Source organism: Lacerta agilis, chromosome 10 (genome assembly GCF_009819535.1).
Source record: "Lacerta agilis isolate rLacAgi1 chromosome 10, rLacAgi1.pri, whole genome shotgun sequence".
In the NCBI taxonomy this organism is placed as follows: Eukaryota; Metazoa; Chordata; class Lepidosauria; order Squamata; family Lacertidae; genus Lacerta; species Lacerta agilis.
The window spans coordinates 4,258,735-4,279,775 of record NC_046321.1 but is presented as its reverse complement, the minus strand read 5'-3'; the positions used below and the strand labels follow the sequence as shown (position 1 = coordinate 4,279,775).

Sequence of the window (21,041 nt, the reverse complement as noted above, 5' to 3'; positions counted from 1 at the left end):
TAACTGGTTCTTTTTCTTTCAACGGGCATTTTAAAAAGTTTTCTGATTTTGTGATTAACTACTTTTATTTCTATCTATCGTAACATTACTGTATCCTCCTTAGAAACTGTGGCTGTGTACACAACTATATTTAAAGCACGCCCCTGCTCCCGAGGAATCTTGGGAACTGTTGTTTGTTAAGAGTACTGGGAACTGTAGTTTGATGGGCTAAACAGGGTTCTGGGGGGTGGAGGAGTGCTTTAAATGTATGGTGTGTTTCTCAGGCTGTTGAGCAATATTATTCACCGATTTATTCTCATTTATATCCTATCCTTTCTCCCAAAGGAGCCTAAAGCCATGATAAATGGCTGAAAGAAATATAACTCATATCCAGTCTTCTTTTTGGGCAGCCATTCTGTGTAAAACGTTTCCCATCGAAATGATCTGGAAAACTTGAAAGTTTCCTTGCTATTTTATGTCATCTCACGTCAGTCTCATAAAAAAAAATATATCGCCCAACTGTTACGTACTCAGTGGTCTGTGTTTGCCTGAGCTTGAGTCTGGGCTAAGGATTCTGAGCTCCTGTGTTCTGATTCGATACATGATATCCAATCACAGAACAGTTCAGGATCTGGGCCTCTGCCATTGGCCCTTAAACTCTGAGTCATGATTCGCAGCTTGGAAGTTTAGACAGCCAATCACGTTGGGAGTATGAATGGCCCAGGCCTTCAGAAATGTACCTATATAAAGCAGTTACTTTGCCTCTGTTGTCCAGTTCTGTTAATTCAATAAAGGTTCTTGCTGTCACCACTATGTCTTGCCTTGTGAGAACCCACCTACACTTCACCAACCATGGCTTTTGGCTTCCCCACTGCACCCTTTTCTTATGAGACTGTAAGACCATTCTGGGCTCTTGAGTGCAGGAGCATGAACACAAAGAGGCAAAACACCATGCAGGATACAACAGGTTTATTTTGGATTGCATATGCAAAGCAAAAGCCAAAAGGTGCAGGGGAATAATTCGCCAGACTGCACGCTGAGAGACTGGTGTGAGCTTAATTTATACATGACTGTAGGAATTCGAAACTTGGCTCAGTGTTCACGTGTTCTCTAGGAGTTCTGCCTCCCAAGCCTCCCCTAGCTCGCCCTCCCGTCTGGGAATGTAAAGGGAGTTTGTTCTTGGCAAGCCTCCTCCAAGGTGGCAACATAGAACCTAGCATGTGAGCACACAGATCCCTATTGTCTATTGAAGGTTGAGTCTTATTCATAACACCTGTGATTGCCAATCAACAAAGAAAGCATAACTTCAATTAACTGGCAATAAACTTATTGCATTAGGCTTTAGAATACAAGGGTATAAATCAATAAAACAATAATAGCAAAGGTACATAAAATACTCTAACAAGCTTGATGCTTATAATATGATTAATAAGGCTAACTCATAAGGCTTAATATTAATAGACACATTCCGGCTTCAAAGGGGCCTCTTCCCCCTCCCTTGTGATGCTATTTTAAAAGACTTCTTTAAGGCTCTTTGTTTTGCCCAGACGGCGCTTATCTTTTAACCTTGGCCGAGTCGGCCGATTCAGGCCGACTTCCAAGAGAGGCCCCTTGTCCTCCTCATGTCAATTTAAACTGTTCTTCTTTACAGAGGCTTGTAATATAAGCAATGATATACAGAGAAATATATGAATGCACAGTGCTGTGAATATAGGCTAAGGAATACATTTAAAAAGCATTAAAAGCATTAAAAAGCATTTCACAACAGGGAACTGACAACAGGGAATAATTAGCAACAGGGAATTGTCCCCTTCAAGACAACACAACTCCTTTGGGTTTTTTTGAAGACGCCTTTATTCATCTTTAAACTGAAACGTGTGGCTGATATCTCTCCCTGCCCCTCTAGGCTCCGAAATCCCTTCCTCTCAGTATGGATGGTCCCTTACATGCTCCATGATGGTCTTCAGAGCCAGCCAGGTCTCTTGCGCTGTCGGAATAATCTGGCTGGCGGGCAAGAGGAATCCGTACCGGCCGGTGTCTCTGAGTTCGAGACCAAAGGAGTATTTGATGCCCTGGTCGTAAGTCCAGTCGATACTGCCTCCACTGGCTTGATCTGGGAGGAAAGAAAATGCTCAGGATGGAACTCTGGCTGACCACCTATAATGCTCTGTACGCATTATACACATTGAAAGCACACCGAAAGCACATTTTCCTCTAAGTTTTCTGGGTATTGTAGTTTGCTAAGTCTGACCAAACTGCGGGAACAGGTGGGTAGCCGTGTTGGTCTGCCATAGTCGAAACAAAATAAAAAATTCTTTCCAGTAGCACCTTAGAGACCAACTGAGTTTGTTCTTGGTATGAGCTTTCATGTGCATGCACACGAAAGCTCATACCAAGAACAAACTCAGTTGGTCTCTAAGGTGCTACTGGAAAGAATTTTTTATTTTGTTCAAACTGCAGGAGGCAGTGGAAGACAGGAGTGCCTGGCGTGCTCTGGTCCATGGGGTCACGAAGAGTCGGACACGACTAAATGACCACAAGGTTGCTGGGAATTGTAACTCTTTGAGGAGTAAACTACAGCACCCAGAATTATTTGAGAGGGCCTTCTCGGTAGTGGCGCCCGCCCTGTGGAACACCCTCCCACCAGATGTCAAGGAAATAAACAGCTATCTAACTTTTATAAGACATCTGAAGGCAGCCCTGTTTGGGGAAGGTTTTTAATGTTTGATGTTTTGTTGTGATTTTAATATTCTGTTGGAAGCTGCCCAGAGTGGCTGAGAAGCACTGGCCAGATGGGCGGGGCATAAGTAATAAATTATTATTATTATTATTATTATTATTATTATTATTATTATTATTATTAGTATTCAATTTATATACCACACTCTATCAAAAGATCTCAGGGCGGCGTACAACATTAGATTAGAAACACATTGCAAAACATCAGTGATAAAAACACAATAAAAATACAGTCAAAAGCATACTGACAGCCTAATAGTAAATTAGTAGATTGTTTAAGAGGTTTTCCCAGTAGTAATGTATGGAAGTGAGAGCTGGACCATAAAGAAGGCTGATTGCTGAAGAATTGATGCTTTTGAATTATGGTGCTGGAGGAGACTCTTGAGAGTCCCATGGACTGCAAGAAGATCAAACTTATCCGTCCTTAAAGAAATCAGCCCTGAGTGCTCACTGGAAGGACAGATCCTGAAGTTGAGGCTCCAGTACTTTGGCCACCTCATGAGAAGAGAAGACTCCCTGGAAAAGACCCTGATGTTGGGAAAGATGGAGGGCACAAGGAGAGGGGGGCGACAGAGGACGAGATGGTTGGACAGCGTTCTCGAAGCGACTGGCATGAGTTTGGCCAAACTGCGGGAGGCAGTGGAGGATAGGCGTGCCTGGCGTGCTCTGGTCCATGGGGTCACGAAGAGTCGGACACGACTGAACGACTGAACAACAACAACAAGGCCTGGGTAAAGAAGAATGATTTTGCCTGGCGTCTAAAGACATGAAATGATGGCGCCAGGTGAGCCTCTCTGGGGAGAGCATTCCACAATTGCGGAGCCAGCACGCAAAAATGCCCCGTTCTCATGTGGCCCCCTCTAAACTTCTCTGGGAGGAGGAGCATGGAGGATGTTCCCCCTCCCAGATGACAAATGCACAGTCCGGGTCAGTTCACATGCGGAGAGGTGATTCTTAAAGTATTGAGATCCTGAGCCGTGTAAGGCTTTGTAGGTCAACACCAGCACTTTCAAATAATGTACTTCAAATGTGCTTTAAACACAGAGTGCCTACTCAGCCTAAACCAGCTTTATGGGTTGTAACCAGCTGAAGTTTTCTCGTTCAACATAAAAAAAATATGTATGTAAAAATGGCAAGGTATTAAATATAATTAAATGTACCTTATTAATTTCTGATAATTTACAAGGGATAAATTCCAATGACATCATTGTTGGGGAAGATTAATATTTGTCATGTTTTCTTTTAATAATATTTTTTATTACGTTTTCAACTTTTACAAATTCTTTTCAAACACAATCAGAACAAATCTCTCATATTATGTTCTTTCATTCCCTTATAAAGTTGCTCCGTTACTTACATTTTATCTATTATTTACGTTAACTCTAAATGATCAAACTACAAATTCTCATCTGTTGCTATACTTCAAAATCCTGTATACGTTTTAACATAACCGTAACGGTGGTTGTTTTTTTCCCTTCAAATATTCAACAAAGTATTTAACGTTTGTCATGTTAGGGTGTCAAATAATATTGCTAAGCATGTAAGCAGTTTATTGTGCAACTGAAAAACTGAAATGTTGATCTGTGCTACAAAAAGCAATTAAGGTGGGTGTGGCCTCTGTGGCTCCGCCCTCTTTCGCCTCTGGTCCCTCCCACCACCGAAAGGTGGCCCTTGGGCTGTAAAGCCGCCCCCATCCTGAGCTGGGGGAAGACCTCTGATGACCACAATACCAGGCATATACTCACAGATAATGTTGCAAATGGGGCCAACTTTATATAGGGTGCCGTAGAGAGAAGCAAGAGCGTCTGCAGCCTTTTTTCCTAGCGCATCCTAGAAGGAAATCAAAAGTCAGTCGAGGGAAATCACAAAACAACCTTTGAATCCCTGGAACATCTCCTACCAAAGGATGGAGAAAACAAAGCTAGAGGTGTGGTTGGTTGGTTGGTTGGTTGGTTGGGTTATACAGGTGAAACTCGAAAAATATGAATATCGTGGAAATGTCCATTTATGTAAGCAATTGTTTTCATTAGCTACTGGAGTTTAATATATGAGATGGACTCATGACATGCAAAGCGAGATATGCCAAGCCTTATAATTGTGATGATTATGGTGCACAGCTGATGCCGAAGTTGAAATTGTTAAAACAAAATAAAAAATTCTTTCCAGTAGCACCTTAGAGACTAAGCAGATGAGCCCGTGGGCGAGAGAGAGGAGCGGGTAGCCCAACAGAAGCCAGACATAGGTGCTGGGGCACCGCTGTTGGAGAGATGGGGAATGGGGTGGATCAGTGAGGGAGGAGAGCAGATCAGAAACACACAGGGGCGGAACCACAGAACTGTAAAGGTGGAAGGGACCGCCAAGTGTCATCTAGTCCAGCCCTCCCAAATGACAGGAACCACAGCTAAAGCCTCCTTGGCAGATGGGCACCCAACCTCTGTTTTATTTTTTAAAATATAATCCTATTAAATTTTCTGTTTTACAATTTAGAAGACTGCACTCACCTAAACATCCTTAAAATATCAATGACTTCCCTTCTTCTCTTTCCACGGTTCATTCTACGTATCATAAATCCCTGCATATTTTAGAAAATTCTTTCCAGTAGCACCTTAGAGACCAACTGAGTTTGTTCTTGGTATGAGCTTTCGTGTGCATGCACACTTCTTCAGAAAGCTCATACCAAGAACAAACTTAGTTGGTCTCTAAGGTGCTACTGGGAAGAATTTTTTATTTTGTTTTGACTATGGCAGACCAACACGGCTACCCACCTGTAATTGAAATTGTTAATTTGGGGTTTTCATCAGCTGTATGCCATAACCATCACAATTATAACAAACAAAGGCTTGACCTATCTCGCTTTGCATGTCGTGAGTCTATCTCATATATTAAACTCCAGTAGCTAATGAAAACAATCCACAACGTCCACCAGGGTGCCACAAAGACAAAGTTGCAAAGATTTGCACACTTGGAATCCTAATATGCTCTGGGTAGCAATGAAGGGGTCCCATTGAGTCCAGCATCCTGTTCTCACTGTGGCCAACCGGATACAGTGGTACCCTGTTTCTCAAACGCCTTGGTTCGTAAACAACTTGGAACCCAAACACTGCAAACCCAGAAGTAAGTGTTCCGGTTTGCAAACTTTTTTTGGAAGCCGAACATGCTCCATTTTGAATGCCACACTTCCGTTTTGAGTGTCTTGTCTGTTTTTGCTATTTATTTTGCATTTTTGTTTTTGTGGCTCTTTTTGTTTTGTTTTTGTGACTGTGTGGAACCCAGTTCAGCTACTGATTGATTGATTGATTGATTGATTGTGTGACTGCAGTACATTGTTTACTGTTTTCATTTTATGGATCAATGTTCTCGTTAGATAGTAAAAGTATGTTAAATTGCTGTTTTAGGGGTTGTTTTTGAAAGTCTGGAAGGGATTAATCCATTTTGTATTCCTTTCTATGGGAAAGCGCGTCTTGGTTTTGGAACGCTTTGGTTTTGGAATGGACTACCAGAACGGATTAAGTTTGAGAACCAAGGTACCACTGCAACTATGGAAACCCAAAGCAGGTGCTCGCTTTGGCAGACCATATACAAAATTGGAAACCCAAAGCAGGATCTGGGTTCAAGTGCAAGACTCTTCCAGACTTCTGATTCGCAGCAACTGGCATCCAGGGGTTTAATTCCCTCCACCAGCAAAATCACAACACTGCCATTGCAGCTGGGAGCATTCTACTCCATGATTTTCACCTAATCCCTTTTTTTTTAACCATCTGAATCAGTGGCTGTCCTGTGGCGGGGAGTTCCACCTCTGCCTCTGCCTCTGGCTGCTGGAGTCATAACCTTTGCCACTGTCATCGAGCAGCCGGCCAGCAGCGGGCGTCTCTGCCAGGACAGCCAAGTCCAGCCTGGGGCCTTACCAGTTCTTCGTAATCCTTGACGGCGGCGGTGCAATTGTAGCCGTAGGGGAACATCAGAAGTTGGGAGTAGCTGTGGATGCTGATGAAAGCCTTGAGGTTTCCGTGGCTCCTCACGAAATCCACGACGGACCTCACTTCCACCTCGGAGTTGGCGCTGGGGCCATGGTAGGAATCGGAGCAGGGGTTGTTGCTGGCTCCGGGTCCTGCCAAAGTGGGAAGCCCAAAGAACAAGGTCAAAACGAAAGCTCACCACTAGGCTGGGATTGCAGACCAGAAGAGGAGGAGGAGGAGGAGGAGGAGGAGGAGGAGGAGGAGGAGGAGGAAGAAGAAGACGAGGAAGAAGAAGTAGAAGAAGAAGAAGAAGAAGAAGAAGAAGAAGAAGAAGAAGAAGAAGAAGAAGAAGAAGTGGGGAGGGGGAGATGGAAGCAGGGAGTCGGGACAGGGGCTGTGTCAGGATCACAGAGCCTCAACACCAAGCAGGAAGTGGGGAACAGGGACCTTTTCCCGCGCTCCAATCACGAAGGGAGGAAGGACGTGGAAGGGGGAGGCGGGGGTTTAGAATCCCGCGCCTTCTGTGCTGGACCAAGAACCGGAAACGGTCATTCCTGGACTCTGCTGAGGGATGAGATGGACGTCTTTATTTGAGCTCCACTGTAAATATTTGCACAATAAAGAACTTAGTTGTTAGAAGTTCGACTTCTGGCTGATTACTCATGAGCAACCACCGACGATCTGACACTACCCGAAGGAGTCTCAAAGCGGCTAACAATCTCCTCTCCCTTCCTCCCCCACAACAAACACTCTGTGAGGTGAGTGGGGCTGAGAGACTTCAGAGAAGTGTGACTAGCCCAAGGTCACCCAGCAGCTGCATGTGGAGGAGCGGAGACGCGAACCCGGTTCACCAGATTACGAGACTACCACTCTTAACCACTACACCACACTGGCTCCAAGGGTCCCTATTTTCCAGGGACAGTCCTAGATTTACAAAAAACTGTCCTGGTTTCTGAATTGATCCCAGAATGTCCCACTTTTCCTTAGGACATCCCTATTTTCATTGGAGAAATGTTGGAGGTATGGTAGGATGTCCCTATTTTCATCAGAGAAATGTTGGAGGGTATGTGATGCACTTAAGGCCTCTCCTTGCTCCCATGACATCTGCCAATGGCCTAGTGGTTAGGGCAGAAAGCGACAGTTTTAATATGTTTTATATGTTCTTTAAGCCGCCCAGAGTGGCTGGGGAAACCCAGCCAGGTGGGTGGAGCCTAAATAATAAAATTGCTACTAGTAGTATTAAGGAGGACTAGAGCAGGGGTCCCTGAACTAAGGCCCGGGGGCTGGATGCGGCCCAATCGCCTTCTAAATCTGGCCCAGGGGCGGTCCGGGAATCAGGGTATTTTTACATGAGTAGAATGTGTCCTTTTATTTAAAATGCATCTCTGGGTTATTTGTGAGACATAGGAATTTGTTCTTTTTTTCTTTTCAAAATATAGTCTGGCCCACCACATGGTCTGAGGGACAGTGGACCCAGCCCCCTACTGAAAAAGTTTGCTGACCCCTGGACTAGAATCTTGGCACTACTATGGAAAAGGGCTGGGAGCCAAACTGATGGTCTCATGGAGGATAAGTGAGAGCAGAATCCCTTGGGAATTTTGAAAGGGATTTGCACATCAAACAGACACTGTCTTCGTGGACTATCGAGGACTATTTCAATACGCCTTTTAGGAGATCTTTCTTTCTGTTCGTATTGGATCATAAACTTTTTTAAATTTTTGTATGTGGGATTTGTCCTTCTTTGTTTCTAAATACAGAATTTTGCAGCTATTATTATTAACATGCTGTCACGAAACCCCCCTCCCCGCGATCGACGGGATCGCGGGAGCGTTTGCAGTATGGGGAACCCCCTGTGCATTTTACCAGCTGTTCCTCCCCCCTCCTCCGCCGGAAGCTCCCATTCCTCCAGTGGGGAGGGGGAGTCAGAAGCAGGAAGGCGGTGCAGGGGCTCTGAGAGGATCGCAGAGCCTCAGCACCGTGGGGATAGCGGGGAACGGGGTCAGGTTCCCACGCTCTGAGGGTGCAGACAGGAAGGACGTGGAAGGGGGAGGCGGGGGTTCAGAATCCCGCGCCTCTTTTGCTGGACAAAGAACAGGAAAGGATCATTCCTGGACTCTGCGGAGGGTTGAGATGGACGTTTGATCTTTTGCTCCACTGTATATAGCTTTGCACAATAAAGAACTTAGTTTTAGAAGTTCGGCGTCTGGCGCTTTACTCATGAGCAACCACTGAACGTCCTTACACATGCTATTTTTGAACTGTTGATGTTTTGCCCTTTGCAACGGCTCCAAGATGTTTTATGGAGGGCGATTCATAAATGGAATCAGTCGAACAAAGCATCGCCCCCTGTCGCATGACGAGCCCAAGATTAAATCCCTCTGCCTACCTCCAAAGCCGGCGTCCCAGTTCCTGTTTGGATCAGCCCCAAAACACAAGCTGCCAGGAATCTTGGAGCGAGTCTTCCTCCACATACGATTCTGAAAGTCAGAAAGAAGAATGGCGAGAAAGGTGGATAAAGGACCTCGGTGGCTGGATTAAGCTTCCCAGTTTGAATGAGAAGAGAAGACGGTAGGTTTTCAAGGACTCACTTTGGTTTGAGAGAAGACATATCCATCCGGATTTGCAACAGGCATCAGAAAAACATCCATTGTGTTTAACAGGGAAGTTACTGACGGATCGTTCCCATAGTCACTGGCAATCTGGAGAGGGCAGAAGAGGTCTTAGGGCTATTTTTTGTCTCAGCCTCTATATTATTATGATGATGATTATTTGTATACTGCCCTTCATTCCCACAGATCTCAGGGCAGTTCAGAACCTAAAAACCACAATGGAAAAGCCACAAAATACCTAGTAAAAATAACCTAGCAAACCAATAACCGCCCCCCCTCCTACAAACACATTTAAAAGGGCATTGGATGTCTTTCAGCCAAAGGCCTGGGTGAAGAGGAATGTTTTTACCCTGCTGCGTAAAGATGTATGATGAAGGTGCCAGGCGAACCTCCCTAGGGAGAGCATTCCACAAATGGGGAGCCACCACATAAAAGGCCGTGTTTTTGTGTTGCTGCCCTCATGGGAGGAGGCACATAAAGAAGGGCCTCGGATAATGATTACGGGGTTCATATGGAGAGCGGTCCTGGGGGTATTGTGGCCCTGAACCATTCAAACCTTTGTACTATGTGCACATACTCCTGTTTACTCTGCATGCAGCACACTCTGGTGTGGGAAGTGGTGCACACACAGTGTTAGCCACAATCCATATTTATCCTGCCTCTATTGTGGCGCTGTGGGTTAACCCACAGAGCCTAGGGCTTGCCGATCAGAAGGTCGGCGGTTCGAATCCCCATGACGGGGTGAGCTCCCACTGCTCGGTCCCAGCTCCTGCCCACCTAGCAGTTTGAAAGCACATAAAAGTGCAAGTAGAGTAAAAGGTACCCCTCTGGCGGGAAGGTAAACGGCGTTTCCGTGTGCTGCTCTGGTTCGCCAGAAGCGGCTTAGTCATGCTGGCCACATGAACCAGAAGCTGTACGCTGGCTCCCTCGGCCAGTAACACGAGATGAGTGCCACAACCCGAGTTGGACATGACTGGACTTAATGGTCAGGGGTCCCTTTACCTTTACCTTTTATCGGGTTGTATCTAACCCAAGGGATAGCTCAGTTGGTAGAGCATGAGACTCTTAATCTCAGGGTCATGAGTTCGAGTCCCACGTTGGGTGAAGGATTCGTGCATTGCAGGGGGTTGGACTACTAGATGATCCTTGGGTTCCCTCCCAACTTTGCAATTCTATGATTCTTAGGAAAAACTTTGCTTAGATGCATCCCCCCCCCAAAAAAAACCAGCTTTGAGATGAGGAAAAACAGCCGTTCCGTGTTTTTAGCTGGTAATCCTCTACACCTACAGGTGGCCAGCTTGAGTCGGATCTGAGTTTTGGTGGAACTCCAGGCAAAAAGGGCTGCAGTGGAACCTCCTTCCAAGAAACAGTTCTGCCCCCTTTTATTCTCCAGCGGTATGTTCATGAGGATGGGTCCCACTCATTTTGGCCATGCTCACCGCTGGCATGAGGCCCTCAGAGGCACGCCCAAGGCTCAATGCGGCCCTTAGGCGAAAAGGGATTAGCTATAGTTCAGCCGGAAAGAACAGCCAACCTTCTTCGCAGTCCAAAGGGCAGTGGCTTGGGTGACCCATTCTCGAGCGTGGATGCCGGCATCGACCCAGATCGCAGGGCGGCTCTTTCCTCCGGTGCTGAACTATTGAACGGAAAGGGGTGTTTAAGGGATGTTTACTTGCTGAATCTACTCCCTGCCTTTCCACCAAAATATGTGCAGGGTGGCTAACAAGAGAAAAATGCAACCATCGAAACATGGCAGCAGGCGGATTAAACAGGCAAGAAGCAGCTAGCTGCGGAGAAATTGCACCGTTTGCAGTTAGCTAATGACGTAGTAGTTAACATGAAATTGGCGCGTTTAATTCCTCCTGTCAAAATATCGGAAGATATACAGCAGCCAACCTCAGACCTCGGGAGGCATTATTCGCACACGGCCCCACGTGGCGTTTCAATGCGCAGACATGAAGCGTACCTTGAGGACGAAGAGGAGTCGTTTTTCATAAGACTCCCCAATCTGATGTTTGCTCACAAGCTGGGGGAATTCAGTCACAATATCATCCATAGCGCTGTAAATCTAAAATACAACATCGTCGTGTGTTTTATACCGCCGTTGGAGAGCGGAATGTTTATGAGAGAGAGAGAGAGAGAGAGAGAGAGAGAGAGAGAGAGAGAGAGAGAGAGAATGTTGTATCTAGAAACAAGTGTTGGGAGTAAAGCAACAACGCTTGCAATAATAATAATAATAATAATAATAATAATAATTTATTATTTATACCCCGCCCATCTGGCCGGGTCTCCCCAGCCACTCTGGGCGGCCTCCAACAAATACCAAAATACAATACAAAGTCACAAATTAAAAACTTCCCTAAACAGGGCTGCCAGTAAATATTTTGCCTGTATTATCCTGGCTGCTGCATGGAACCTTGCATGACTGAGACCTTGAATCTGTAAGTAAAGCATGTTTAACTTACTTAGCAGTGTGTCGCCTGTTCCTTGCAAAAGAGGGGAGTGTTGTAACGGGGTAAGAAAGGTTTAACAAACTATATTCCTAAGGCTACGCCGTTGTGCAACTTTTATGAGTTTCATTCTCTGCTACTGGGGCTGTGTGCTAGCCCCATTTTTCAAATCCAGGCGCCGTTTCTTTTTGCTGTCCACCCACCCACGTGAGTCCATTCAGTTATTTAATTCCCTGCAAATACTGACTTAGGCGGGCCAACAATCTGGCTCAGAACGAGGCATCTTCCTAACGTCTCTTGATCTTACAGATGAGTGACAGCACGTTGCCCTTGCTGTAGCAGCACGGCAGATTTGGCACGCCAGGCCAGGACACACAGGGCTGGCTCTCTGGGGCCACCTGATTGCCAGGACCAACTACTTGCAGTTGAAATGGGCATGATCTGACTCTCCACCATCTCCATCTTGAGTTTGAAGAGAAAGACAAAAGCGGCGGGTTAGAGGAGGCGAGCAAATCCTTATCCTGCTTACGGATTCTAAGGGGTGATATGCGGCATAGTTGAAACTGTTGCTGCCGCGCTCCCTCCGCTCGTTGAGCTTCATCTCTCGGGCTTCTTCATCCACAATAGCCTAGGGCAAAAACACCAGTCAGGATGGGGAAATCCTTTGTGCGTGTGTTTTCTCTCCCAAGAGCTGGAGCTCATAGCCTCATGCCCCACCCCAAATAGAATCTAATGGGTTTTTTTTTTTTTTGAGAAAGTTGCAGGATGGCACCTCTCTCCTTCCCTGCAGAAGTGGCATAAAGGGATGGAGTGGAGTCACTGGAATCCTGAACCACGTCACACCATGTTGCATCATTACTGCAACATTATTATTATTTATTAACAGTGCCCAGCCTTGGACGTTATAGCCTTGGACTTCGAAGAGTCTCCAGTTGTGGGAGGGAGTTAAAAAACGGGGGAGCAGCCACCCCTCTTTGCTGTCTAAACGTTAAATATATGGCACTTCTTCTTGTGAAATATAATGCTGCTAAGGTCAAATCCAGGGGCGCGGGTGGCGCTGTGGTCTAAACCACAGAGCCTCTTGGGCTTGCCGATTGGAAGGTCAAATCCCCGCAACAGGGTGAGCTCCCGTTGCTCGGTCCCAGCTCCTGCCAGCCTAGCAGTTCAAAAGCACATCAAAGTGGAAAGTACAGCCATACCTCTAGATATGATCGCTGCAGGTTGCGAACGCCGCGGATTACGAATGCGCCAAACCCAGAAGTACCAGAACGGGTTACTTCCGGGTTCGGCGGTTCGCGCATGCACAGACGCGTCAAATTACGTCGCACGCATGCGCAGACGTGCGAAATCGTGACCCACGCATGCGCAGAAGCGGCACTGCAGGTTGCGTTCTGCTCAGGATGCAAACGGGGCTCCGGAACGGATACCATTCGCATCCAGAGGTACCGCAGTAGATAAATAGGTACCGCTTCAGCGGGAAGGTAAATGGCGTTTCTGTGTGCTGCTCTGGTTTCGCCAGAAGCAGCTTAGTCATGCTGGCCACATGACCCGGAAAAACTGTCTGCGGACAAATGCCGGCTCCCTCGGCCAGTAAAGCGAGATGAGCGCCTCAACCCCAGAGTCGTCCGCGACTGGACTTAACTGTCAGGGGTCCTTTACCTTTTTTTTTTTAAGGTCAAATCCACACCATACTTTTCAAGCATTCTCAACAGACTTAACAGACATAAGGCTTCGCGGTAGATTTCCTCCCACCTCTTTTTCTCCTTTCCTTACCTGGACATCCTCAATCATGACGGAGTACTTGATTTGATGGGACTCCAGGAAGGCTTTGACATCTTGCAGGCAGGCGAAGGGGACTTGGACATCTGCCGGGCGACCAGGATATGAAGGGAAATGCCAGAAATCCAGCTGGCATACAAAGACAAGCAAAAAAAGCGCGAGTTAATGAATCGTTGAAAGAAACAGCATAGGCTCCAACGTCCCTGAAAATGCCGGGATTGTCGCAAAACCCTGAAGCCATCACAGCTTCTCACGGCCACAGAGAGCCCCAAATTCCCATATTTGTTGAGGTACACTAGCCAGAAATGGCTTCATGATGGGGAAGCATTGGGGACGGGGAGAGTTGCCTCCTTTGCTGCTACTCCTGGGAGTCGGAGAAGGCAGTCAAGTTGAACCCAACATGGGAGGGCCATTTGAACCTGCAGAGACTGTGTACAGGTGAAACTCGAAAAATTAGAATATCGTGGAAAAGTCCATTTATGTAAGCAATTGTTTTCATTAGCTACTGGAGTTTAATATATGAGATAGACTCATGACATGCAAAGCGAGATATGCCAAGCCTTATAATTGTGGTGATTATGGTACACAGCTGATGAAAACCCCAAAGTTGAAATTGTTGATTTGGGGTTCTCATCAGCTGTACGCCATAATCATCACAATTATAACAAATAAAGGCTTGACATATCTCGCTTTGCATGTCATGAGTCTACCTCATATGTTAGTTTCACCTTTTAAGTTGAATTACTGAAAGAAATGAACCTTTCCACGATATTCTAATTTTTCGAGGTTCACCCGTACCTGCTGATTTCAGATATAATCGGGACTCTGAGCAGGAACCGGGCAATCGGGACTTCCATACGCACCAAAGCATCTCCCTAATTACAGCCTCCCTCTTTGCGTGGCGTTTGTGAATGCCTTGGAGAGGCAGCCCAAGCTGAAAATGAAGTATAATAAGCAAAGGAAGAAACAGACACTCCTCTGAGGACGCCAGTGCAATCATAGGCATTATTACTTGTGCAACTTTTAAGGAGTGGCAGTTATGCAAAGCGTAGCCTGGGCTTCTGAGCTGAGCTTTGTTACGGAAATTACCGGGGGGGGGGGGCACCTCAGCAAAGTCTCCTCCCAAGTAAACTGTTGGGGTACAGGGCTGTTATAAAATTAGGTTCAACCCCAGAAGGGAGTCCATGAACCCAGGGGAGAGCCTTAGTAGGGCTCCCCTCCTCTCAAGAGCACTTATGAGTAAAATAGAGACAATACAGAATCTCCCAAAGCAAGGCGGTAGCCCTTTATTTATTACTGCTGCAGCAGGGTGTTTGCAAGCAAAAGACCACGAACAAAGGTGCGCAAGCTCCTATATAGACTTTTGAAATCCCCCCCCAGCTCAAGACCACCCCTCCATACATTAGAATTACATCACAAATTGGGAGGGTCTGGTAGCATCTTGGACCCCGCCCCCATGTCTCCTCTCGCCCTCCACCAAAAACCCATCAGGTGAAACAAAAGATATTTACATTTCCCTATCTCCCAGCCAAGTTAATCACACCCTTTTGTCTGACACAGGTATCAGGATGCCAGAGATTATCACTCAGGCAGAGGTCTGCTGAGCAGCTGGAGGGGCAACCCCCCCTTTGTTCCTGAGACAAAGAAATACTTGGTCAGTTGGGAGTGAGTCTTCCTGTGCTGGTTTTTCAGACATGTGGCCTTATTTGTTTTGGTACATTAATAACAATTATTATATATAAATAAAATACATTAAAATTCTTACAACAGGGCGATGCCCTTAAGGGAACCCATCAGGGAAATGCATTGGCTCTGCAGCCTCTGCAGGACGACCTCAGGAAGCCATCAATGGGTGATTTTCAGAAATGTTTTCCTCCGGATTTGCCATTTGGCAGGCTATACAAACCAAGATACTATTGTTCCCAATCCCATCGGGTGCTCAAGATGGATCTTCCAACTGAACCATTACCTTATGTTAATCTTGTTTGCTACTATGTTATTCATGTATAACCCTCCTCTTTATTGACGTAGTCCTGATGCTCTAGTGATGTTTTGATGATGCTTTCCGGACTGTATCTTGGGCTGTGGGGGGAACTTTTAAAAACGCATGTCACCCTGTTTCCGACGTTCAGTCTTGGCTTGAACCTGTTGCGCAATAAACTAAGATCTCTGTTCTTTGCACCATTGATGGCTGGACTCCTTTTTTTCCTCCGCAGAACCCCGCGAGCTTTGCCCGACGGCTAGGTGGCTGAGCAGCCTCGCACCTACATTTTTTCCATAACAGCTTCCAGGGCATTCTTTTTCCAGAGGCTCTGTCGGTCTCCGAGCAAGCTGTCACCCCCCCCCCAACCATTCAAATTCAGGATGGATAATTAGCTGTTGTAAACAGAAATCTGCCCTTATGCCCTTATAGAGTCCTTTGCAGGTTCTCCATTGGTAGGAGAGAATAACAGAGGCCAACCAGAGAATATTGAGAAGCAAAGCATCTAGTAAGCCTGATCTTTATTAAAGCTGTCGCAACAGGGTACTCCCCTCACACACAGGAGTTTGGAGGAGGACCCCAAACCAAGGTGGCGCCTGCCCTTATATAGACATTAAAATTGCCTGCCCAGGAGTCCAAGACCACCCCCAGAAACATCATACATACATCACAGAAGGGGTGTGGCCCAAGACCCCCCAGATACATCATACATACATCACAGAAGAGCTGGTCTACAGCAGAAATCTGAGTGCATTGTTTATCTCCTGTCTGCCAGGTCATCTTGATAATGCCTTATCTGATTGCCTTTCCTGGTAGTCTGGCCATTCCTTTGAAGTGGTAATTACTTAATTCCTGAGACAATGGGAAGGTTCCCTCACCCCCTCCCTCCTTGCAGAGAAACACCTGGTCAGCCTGGGAGTCAAAATGGCTCCAGGACTCTCCTCCTGTGCCGCCCCTGACATGTGGCTCACACATTTATGTACGTGTTTGCTTGGCACATTTATGAACATTTATTATATATATATATATATATAAGACCTTAATTTTTTTATTTAATAGCCAACACCCCCAAGAGGAAAAAACACACACCTGGAGAGGTTCCAGAGCTTGAAGCTCCTTCAGGAGGCGGACCTGTTCATCGTTGCTTGGCTCCAGCCGGAGAACTTGATCACTACAAGATTTTAAAAATAGGACTTAGCTAAGCTCTCTGCTGCACTGCACTTTTATCGAAGGTACCGGTAGATTTACCGCACAGGGAAGCCAACATGAGCTTTGGGATGGGAAGAGACATTTGGCTTGGTTCCCATTTTGATGGGAACCTACCAAGTCCGATATTCTCAAAACACGACCTGGACCAAAATGCAGATCTCCCCCCAAAGTTTGCAGTTCTCTGAATTTTGTGGTGCAGTCCCCAGATCCGGCAATATGTACAAAAATGTCTGTGTGCCTGTGCTGTTTTTCTAGAAAATGAGGTGCCAGAACGCCTCCCTTGTTGTCTTATAATGACAATGGCGCCCACCTAAGAGGTGCCGGAACTGAGTTCCGGTGAGTTTGGGCTGGGGAAAAAAAAGCCCAGGCGTGTGGTGTGCTGAAAAGTGTGCGTGGTAGAGAAAATCATACAGACAAATGCATTATATTAGGGAACCTTCGTCTAAACGTGTTGTGTTTTAGGAGAAATGCACACAGCAGGATGCTGACAGATTTTCATGACGCCTTCTCAAAAAGCAGTCACAAACAACTTGCAAACTGGAAACTTTTCAAGCAGACAGAGCAGGAGATCCGAGAGAGAGAGAGAGAGAGAGAGAGAGAGAGAGAGAGAGAGAGAGAGAGAGAGAGAGAGATCTGCCCTCAGAGGTTTACCCATGAGATCGCCTACTTCACCACTTCATTTGGCAGAACTGGCACTGCTACAGGTGCGCATAAGCCCTGAGCCACATTTGTAAGAACTATTGCCTTTTAGCATGGCAGCACCTGCACTTTGGAACTCCCTGCCTCTTGACAACCAGACATGCTCCTTCGCTGTGCTCTTTTCCAAGCTTGCTGAAACCATTTTTTATTACCACAGAGCCTAGGGCTTGCCGATCAGAAGGTCGGTGGTTCGAATCCCCGCGATGGGGTGAGCTCCCGTCGCTGGGTTCCTGCTCCTGCCCACATAGCAGTTTGAAAACACGTCAAAGTGCAAGTAGATAAATAGGTACCGCTCCGGCGGGAAGGTAAACGCTGTTTCCGTGCGCTGCTCTGTTTCGCCAGAAGCAGCTTAGTCATGCTGGCCACATGACCCGGAAGCTGTACGCCGGATCCCTCGGCCAGTAAAGCGAGATGAGGGCCCAACCCCAGAGTCGTTCGCGACCGGACCTAATGGTCAGGGGTCCTCTTTATCCAGGAGTTTACAAAGCTGACACGAGTTTTATTCCTTTTTCATTCTGTTGCTGTCTTAGCTTTTGGAAAGGCTGCTCATTCCTCTCATCGATAACTTCTCTCGTTTTGAGGTTTGTTTGCTGAAATCGAGCTGTGTATAAACCTTACAAAATAAATAAGTACCAGAGGCAGCTTTGGCTTTCCTAGATCCCCAAACCCTCCTGATCCTTTGACGCGCAACAAGAGCGGTGGGTAAACCGTACACTGGCCAGGGGAAGGGAAATCTCTTAATTGTGTATCTGAAGAAGTGTGCATGCACACGAAAGCTCATACCAAGAACAAACTTAGTTGGTCTCTAAGGTGCTACTGGAAGGATTATTTCCCCCCTGACTACGGCAGACCAACACGACTACCTACCTGTAACTCTTAATTATTTTGTTTGTGTGTTTATGGAAATGCTGGAAATAGGAGGAAAAGAGGGGGCGGGGAGCTGTCTTTCCACCCTTCCGGCCGGCAGGTCTTTGGACCGGTTCCTCTGCCCCACCAACACCTTCCCCGGACGTGGCAGGATTGCTCTGCCAAAACCAGCCGCTCTCTTTGCCCCTCAATTTCCTGTTGGCAACATAGGGCAAGAACCAACCTCACCGAATTGATGTGGTTCATCTAGGTTGGCACCAATGTCAGTGATGCACAACAGAGCAGAATAACGATAAGCATTATTAAACCTGCCCTATTGTGGGATAAGGGAACTCGCTTGCCGGATTACCCCTGGGCCCAGCACAGCGCTTGAGCCATGCACCTCTCCTGAGAGAGACGCGGTGGCTTGGGCGCATGCAGGTATGCACTGCCCGAATGGTCCGCCCTCTGTCTCTCCCCCCACCCCACCCCGGCAGCTGCAGGGCGGTTGAGCGGGGCAAGGCAGGGAGACTCCAGAGGCCTTGCGGTGCGCCCTGCCCCTATGGGCGGTTCGTGCTGCCCTCGCCCTGTCCCTATGGGAGGCTTGCCACGCCCCAGGCACCCGAGTGGCTTCCTCCTGGCTGCAACCTTCCAACAGCTCGACCTCACCCCCAAAGGCACCCTCCCCCAATGTGTCCCGAGACAGAGGATGCCAGCAATTCACAACTTAGGTCTGAATTGTAATATGGAAAGAGTTGGTCTCCGTTATGGCATTTAGCTGTTTCTTTTCGGGGAGGGGGTGTGTGCGATTCGGATGGCGCAACTAGAGTTGATTCCAAGCTTTCGTACAACAAACAGGGGCTTAGCAAGGGGGGCAAGGGGGGCGGGCCGCCCCGTGTTCCATAATGGAGGGGGTGACAAATTATCAAGGAACAATTTTTTTTGAAAACAAAATTTCTTTGAATTTTTTTTTATTTTATTTTTTTAAAATGCCTGCTCCGTAGGTCTTATCTTACTATACTAGGGATTATATAGCTATATATGAAATTTCATGCATATCGGTTAATATCTTGACCCCCCCCCTCCACCAAAATAGCTGTTCACTTGGCTGTTTTCCTATGTCATGAAGGCTGAAATTTCAGTTCAAGGAACACTTACTATTGTTCCCAACCCTAACTCTGTGGAAAGCCATCTAATTAGACTTTAATTTGATTTTGAGATGTTTTTTAGGAGGTAATTTAATTATTGTTTGATTTTATACCAATGCTATGTATCTGATGTTAGCCACCCTGAGCCCAACTTCGGCCGGGGAGGGCGGGATATAAATAAAAGTTTTATTTTATTATTACTTGTTATTATTCCTTTGTAAGAAAATATGAAATAATGTTAGACCATTTTTGCAGGGCTGGGGGAAACAATGGGGGGTTGACAAGAAATTTTCCGCACTGGGTACCACCTGACCTTCCGATGCCTTGGGGGGGGGACAAACAATTTTTTGCCCTCGGGTACCAATTTACCTTGCTACGCCCCTGACAACAAACCTCCACTTTTTGCAGCAAGGCGAGTGTTGGGGAAATGCCTCAGAAAGTGTGAGATGACATTTGCTAAGTCGTTGCTGTAAACGAATCGGGACGGATGCTTGCTGAGCCTAGAGGCAATCTTCCCGAGGGCGTAGGAAGGTATTTTGAGGTTGCCACAAACATATTCTAAGTAGCAGCTTACCCCAGTCTCCAGATCAACTACAAAACTGCCATCAGGCTCAGCCATCAGGGGAAGCCTGAGCCACGGAGTCTGCTGGTGTTGCAGTGTTTGAAAAGCCCATACCCTCCAACATTCCTCTGATGAAAACCGGGAGGCATATCTTTTGGTGCTGAGCAAGTCAGCTGGATTGCATGGAAGAGTGTCACCAAAAGACGCGTATCCACGCTTGCAAGGACCAGAGCCAACGCTGGCTCATCCCAGGACATCGTAGAATCAAATCAGAAGCAGGGGTGGCTTCTATGATTCAAGGAATTTCCTGGGAAAATAGGGGCAAGTTGGAGGACATGAAAGCAGCAAAGAAAGCGTTCCAGAAAGAGTGGGGTCCAAAGGAGAACTCACCCAGCAAATGTTTGCAGTCCCTGGGAAGCCCCAACAAGGGCTGCAAGAAGCAGAAACAGCCTCATATTTTGAAAGATGTTCCGAAGCGGAAGAACGACGATTCGGCGAGGCTGTATTTAAGCTGCGTGTGCCGTCCAAGGCTGCATGTGTTTAAATTCCCATGTCACGTCTGAAAGGTTCGAGGCACCTTGGCAGATAAGCGAGTATCTCTCCCTTGGAAAGTCTTGCTTGCCTTGATGTAATAATATAATTAATGGGTGGACCTTGATCAGCAAGGTTGGGACGCAGGAGCCCTCGGGGCATGGCAGTAAACAGCAAAATTGCAGGATTGTCCAAGCGACTGGATGCGGCCCAGATATTCCAGAGGAAGCCTAATCAGAGGAAGGCAGCTGAGTCAGAGTGCTGGTGCAGCTAGCCCAGGCGTGGGGAATCTTTGGCCATCCAAACGTCCCTGAACTACAACGCCCATCATCCCTAGCCACTGGTCGTTAACTGCTGGGGCTGATGGGAGTTGTAGTTCTGCAACCTCTGGAGGGCCAAAGGTTCCCCACCCAGAGGTAGCTCCAAATTGCCTGCACTGACCGGCAGCAGATCTCTGGGGCTTTGGGCAGGAATCTGTACCAGCCCTACCTGGCAATGCTAGGGATTCGAACCCGGGACTTCCTGCATCAAAAAATAGTGATGCTTTGTGCAC

General features: G+C 46.9%; 1 protein-coding gene across 1 annotated transcript; it reads right to left on the bottom strand.

The window, feature by feature from the left end:
• Positions 1-1,859: 1,859 nt before the first annotated feature.
• LOC117054430 (carboxypeptidase A2-like) lies at positions 1,860-20,422 on the bottom strand. The gene is made up of 11 exons (XM_033163240.1): positions 20,348-20,422; positions 16,583-16,664; positions 13,507-13,641; positions 12,263-12,361; positions 11,250-11,351; positions 10,818-10,919; positions 9,263-9,373; positions 9,061-9,151; positions 6,624-6,826; positions 4,464-4,548; positions 1,860-2,092 (listed from the first exon to the last, which is right to left on the bottom strand). The coding sequence occupies exons 1-11, from the start codon at positions 20,410-20,412 to the stop codon at positions 1,905-1,907; spliced, it is 1,263 nt and encodes a 420-aa protein (XP_033019131.1). The 5' UTR covers positions 20,413-20,422; the 3' UTR covers positions 1,860-1,904.
• Positions 20,423-21,041: the final 619 nt, after the last annotated feature.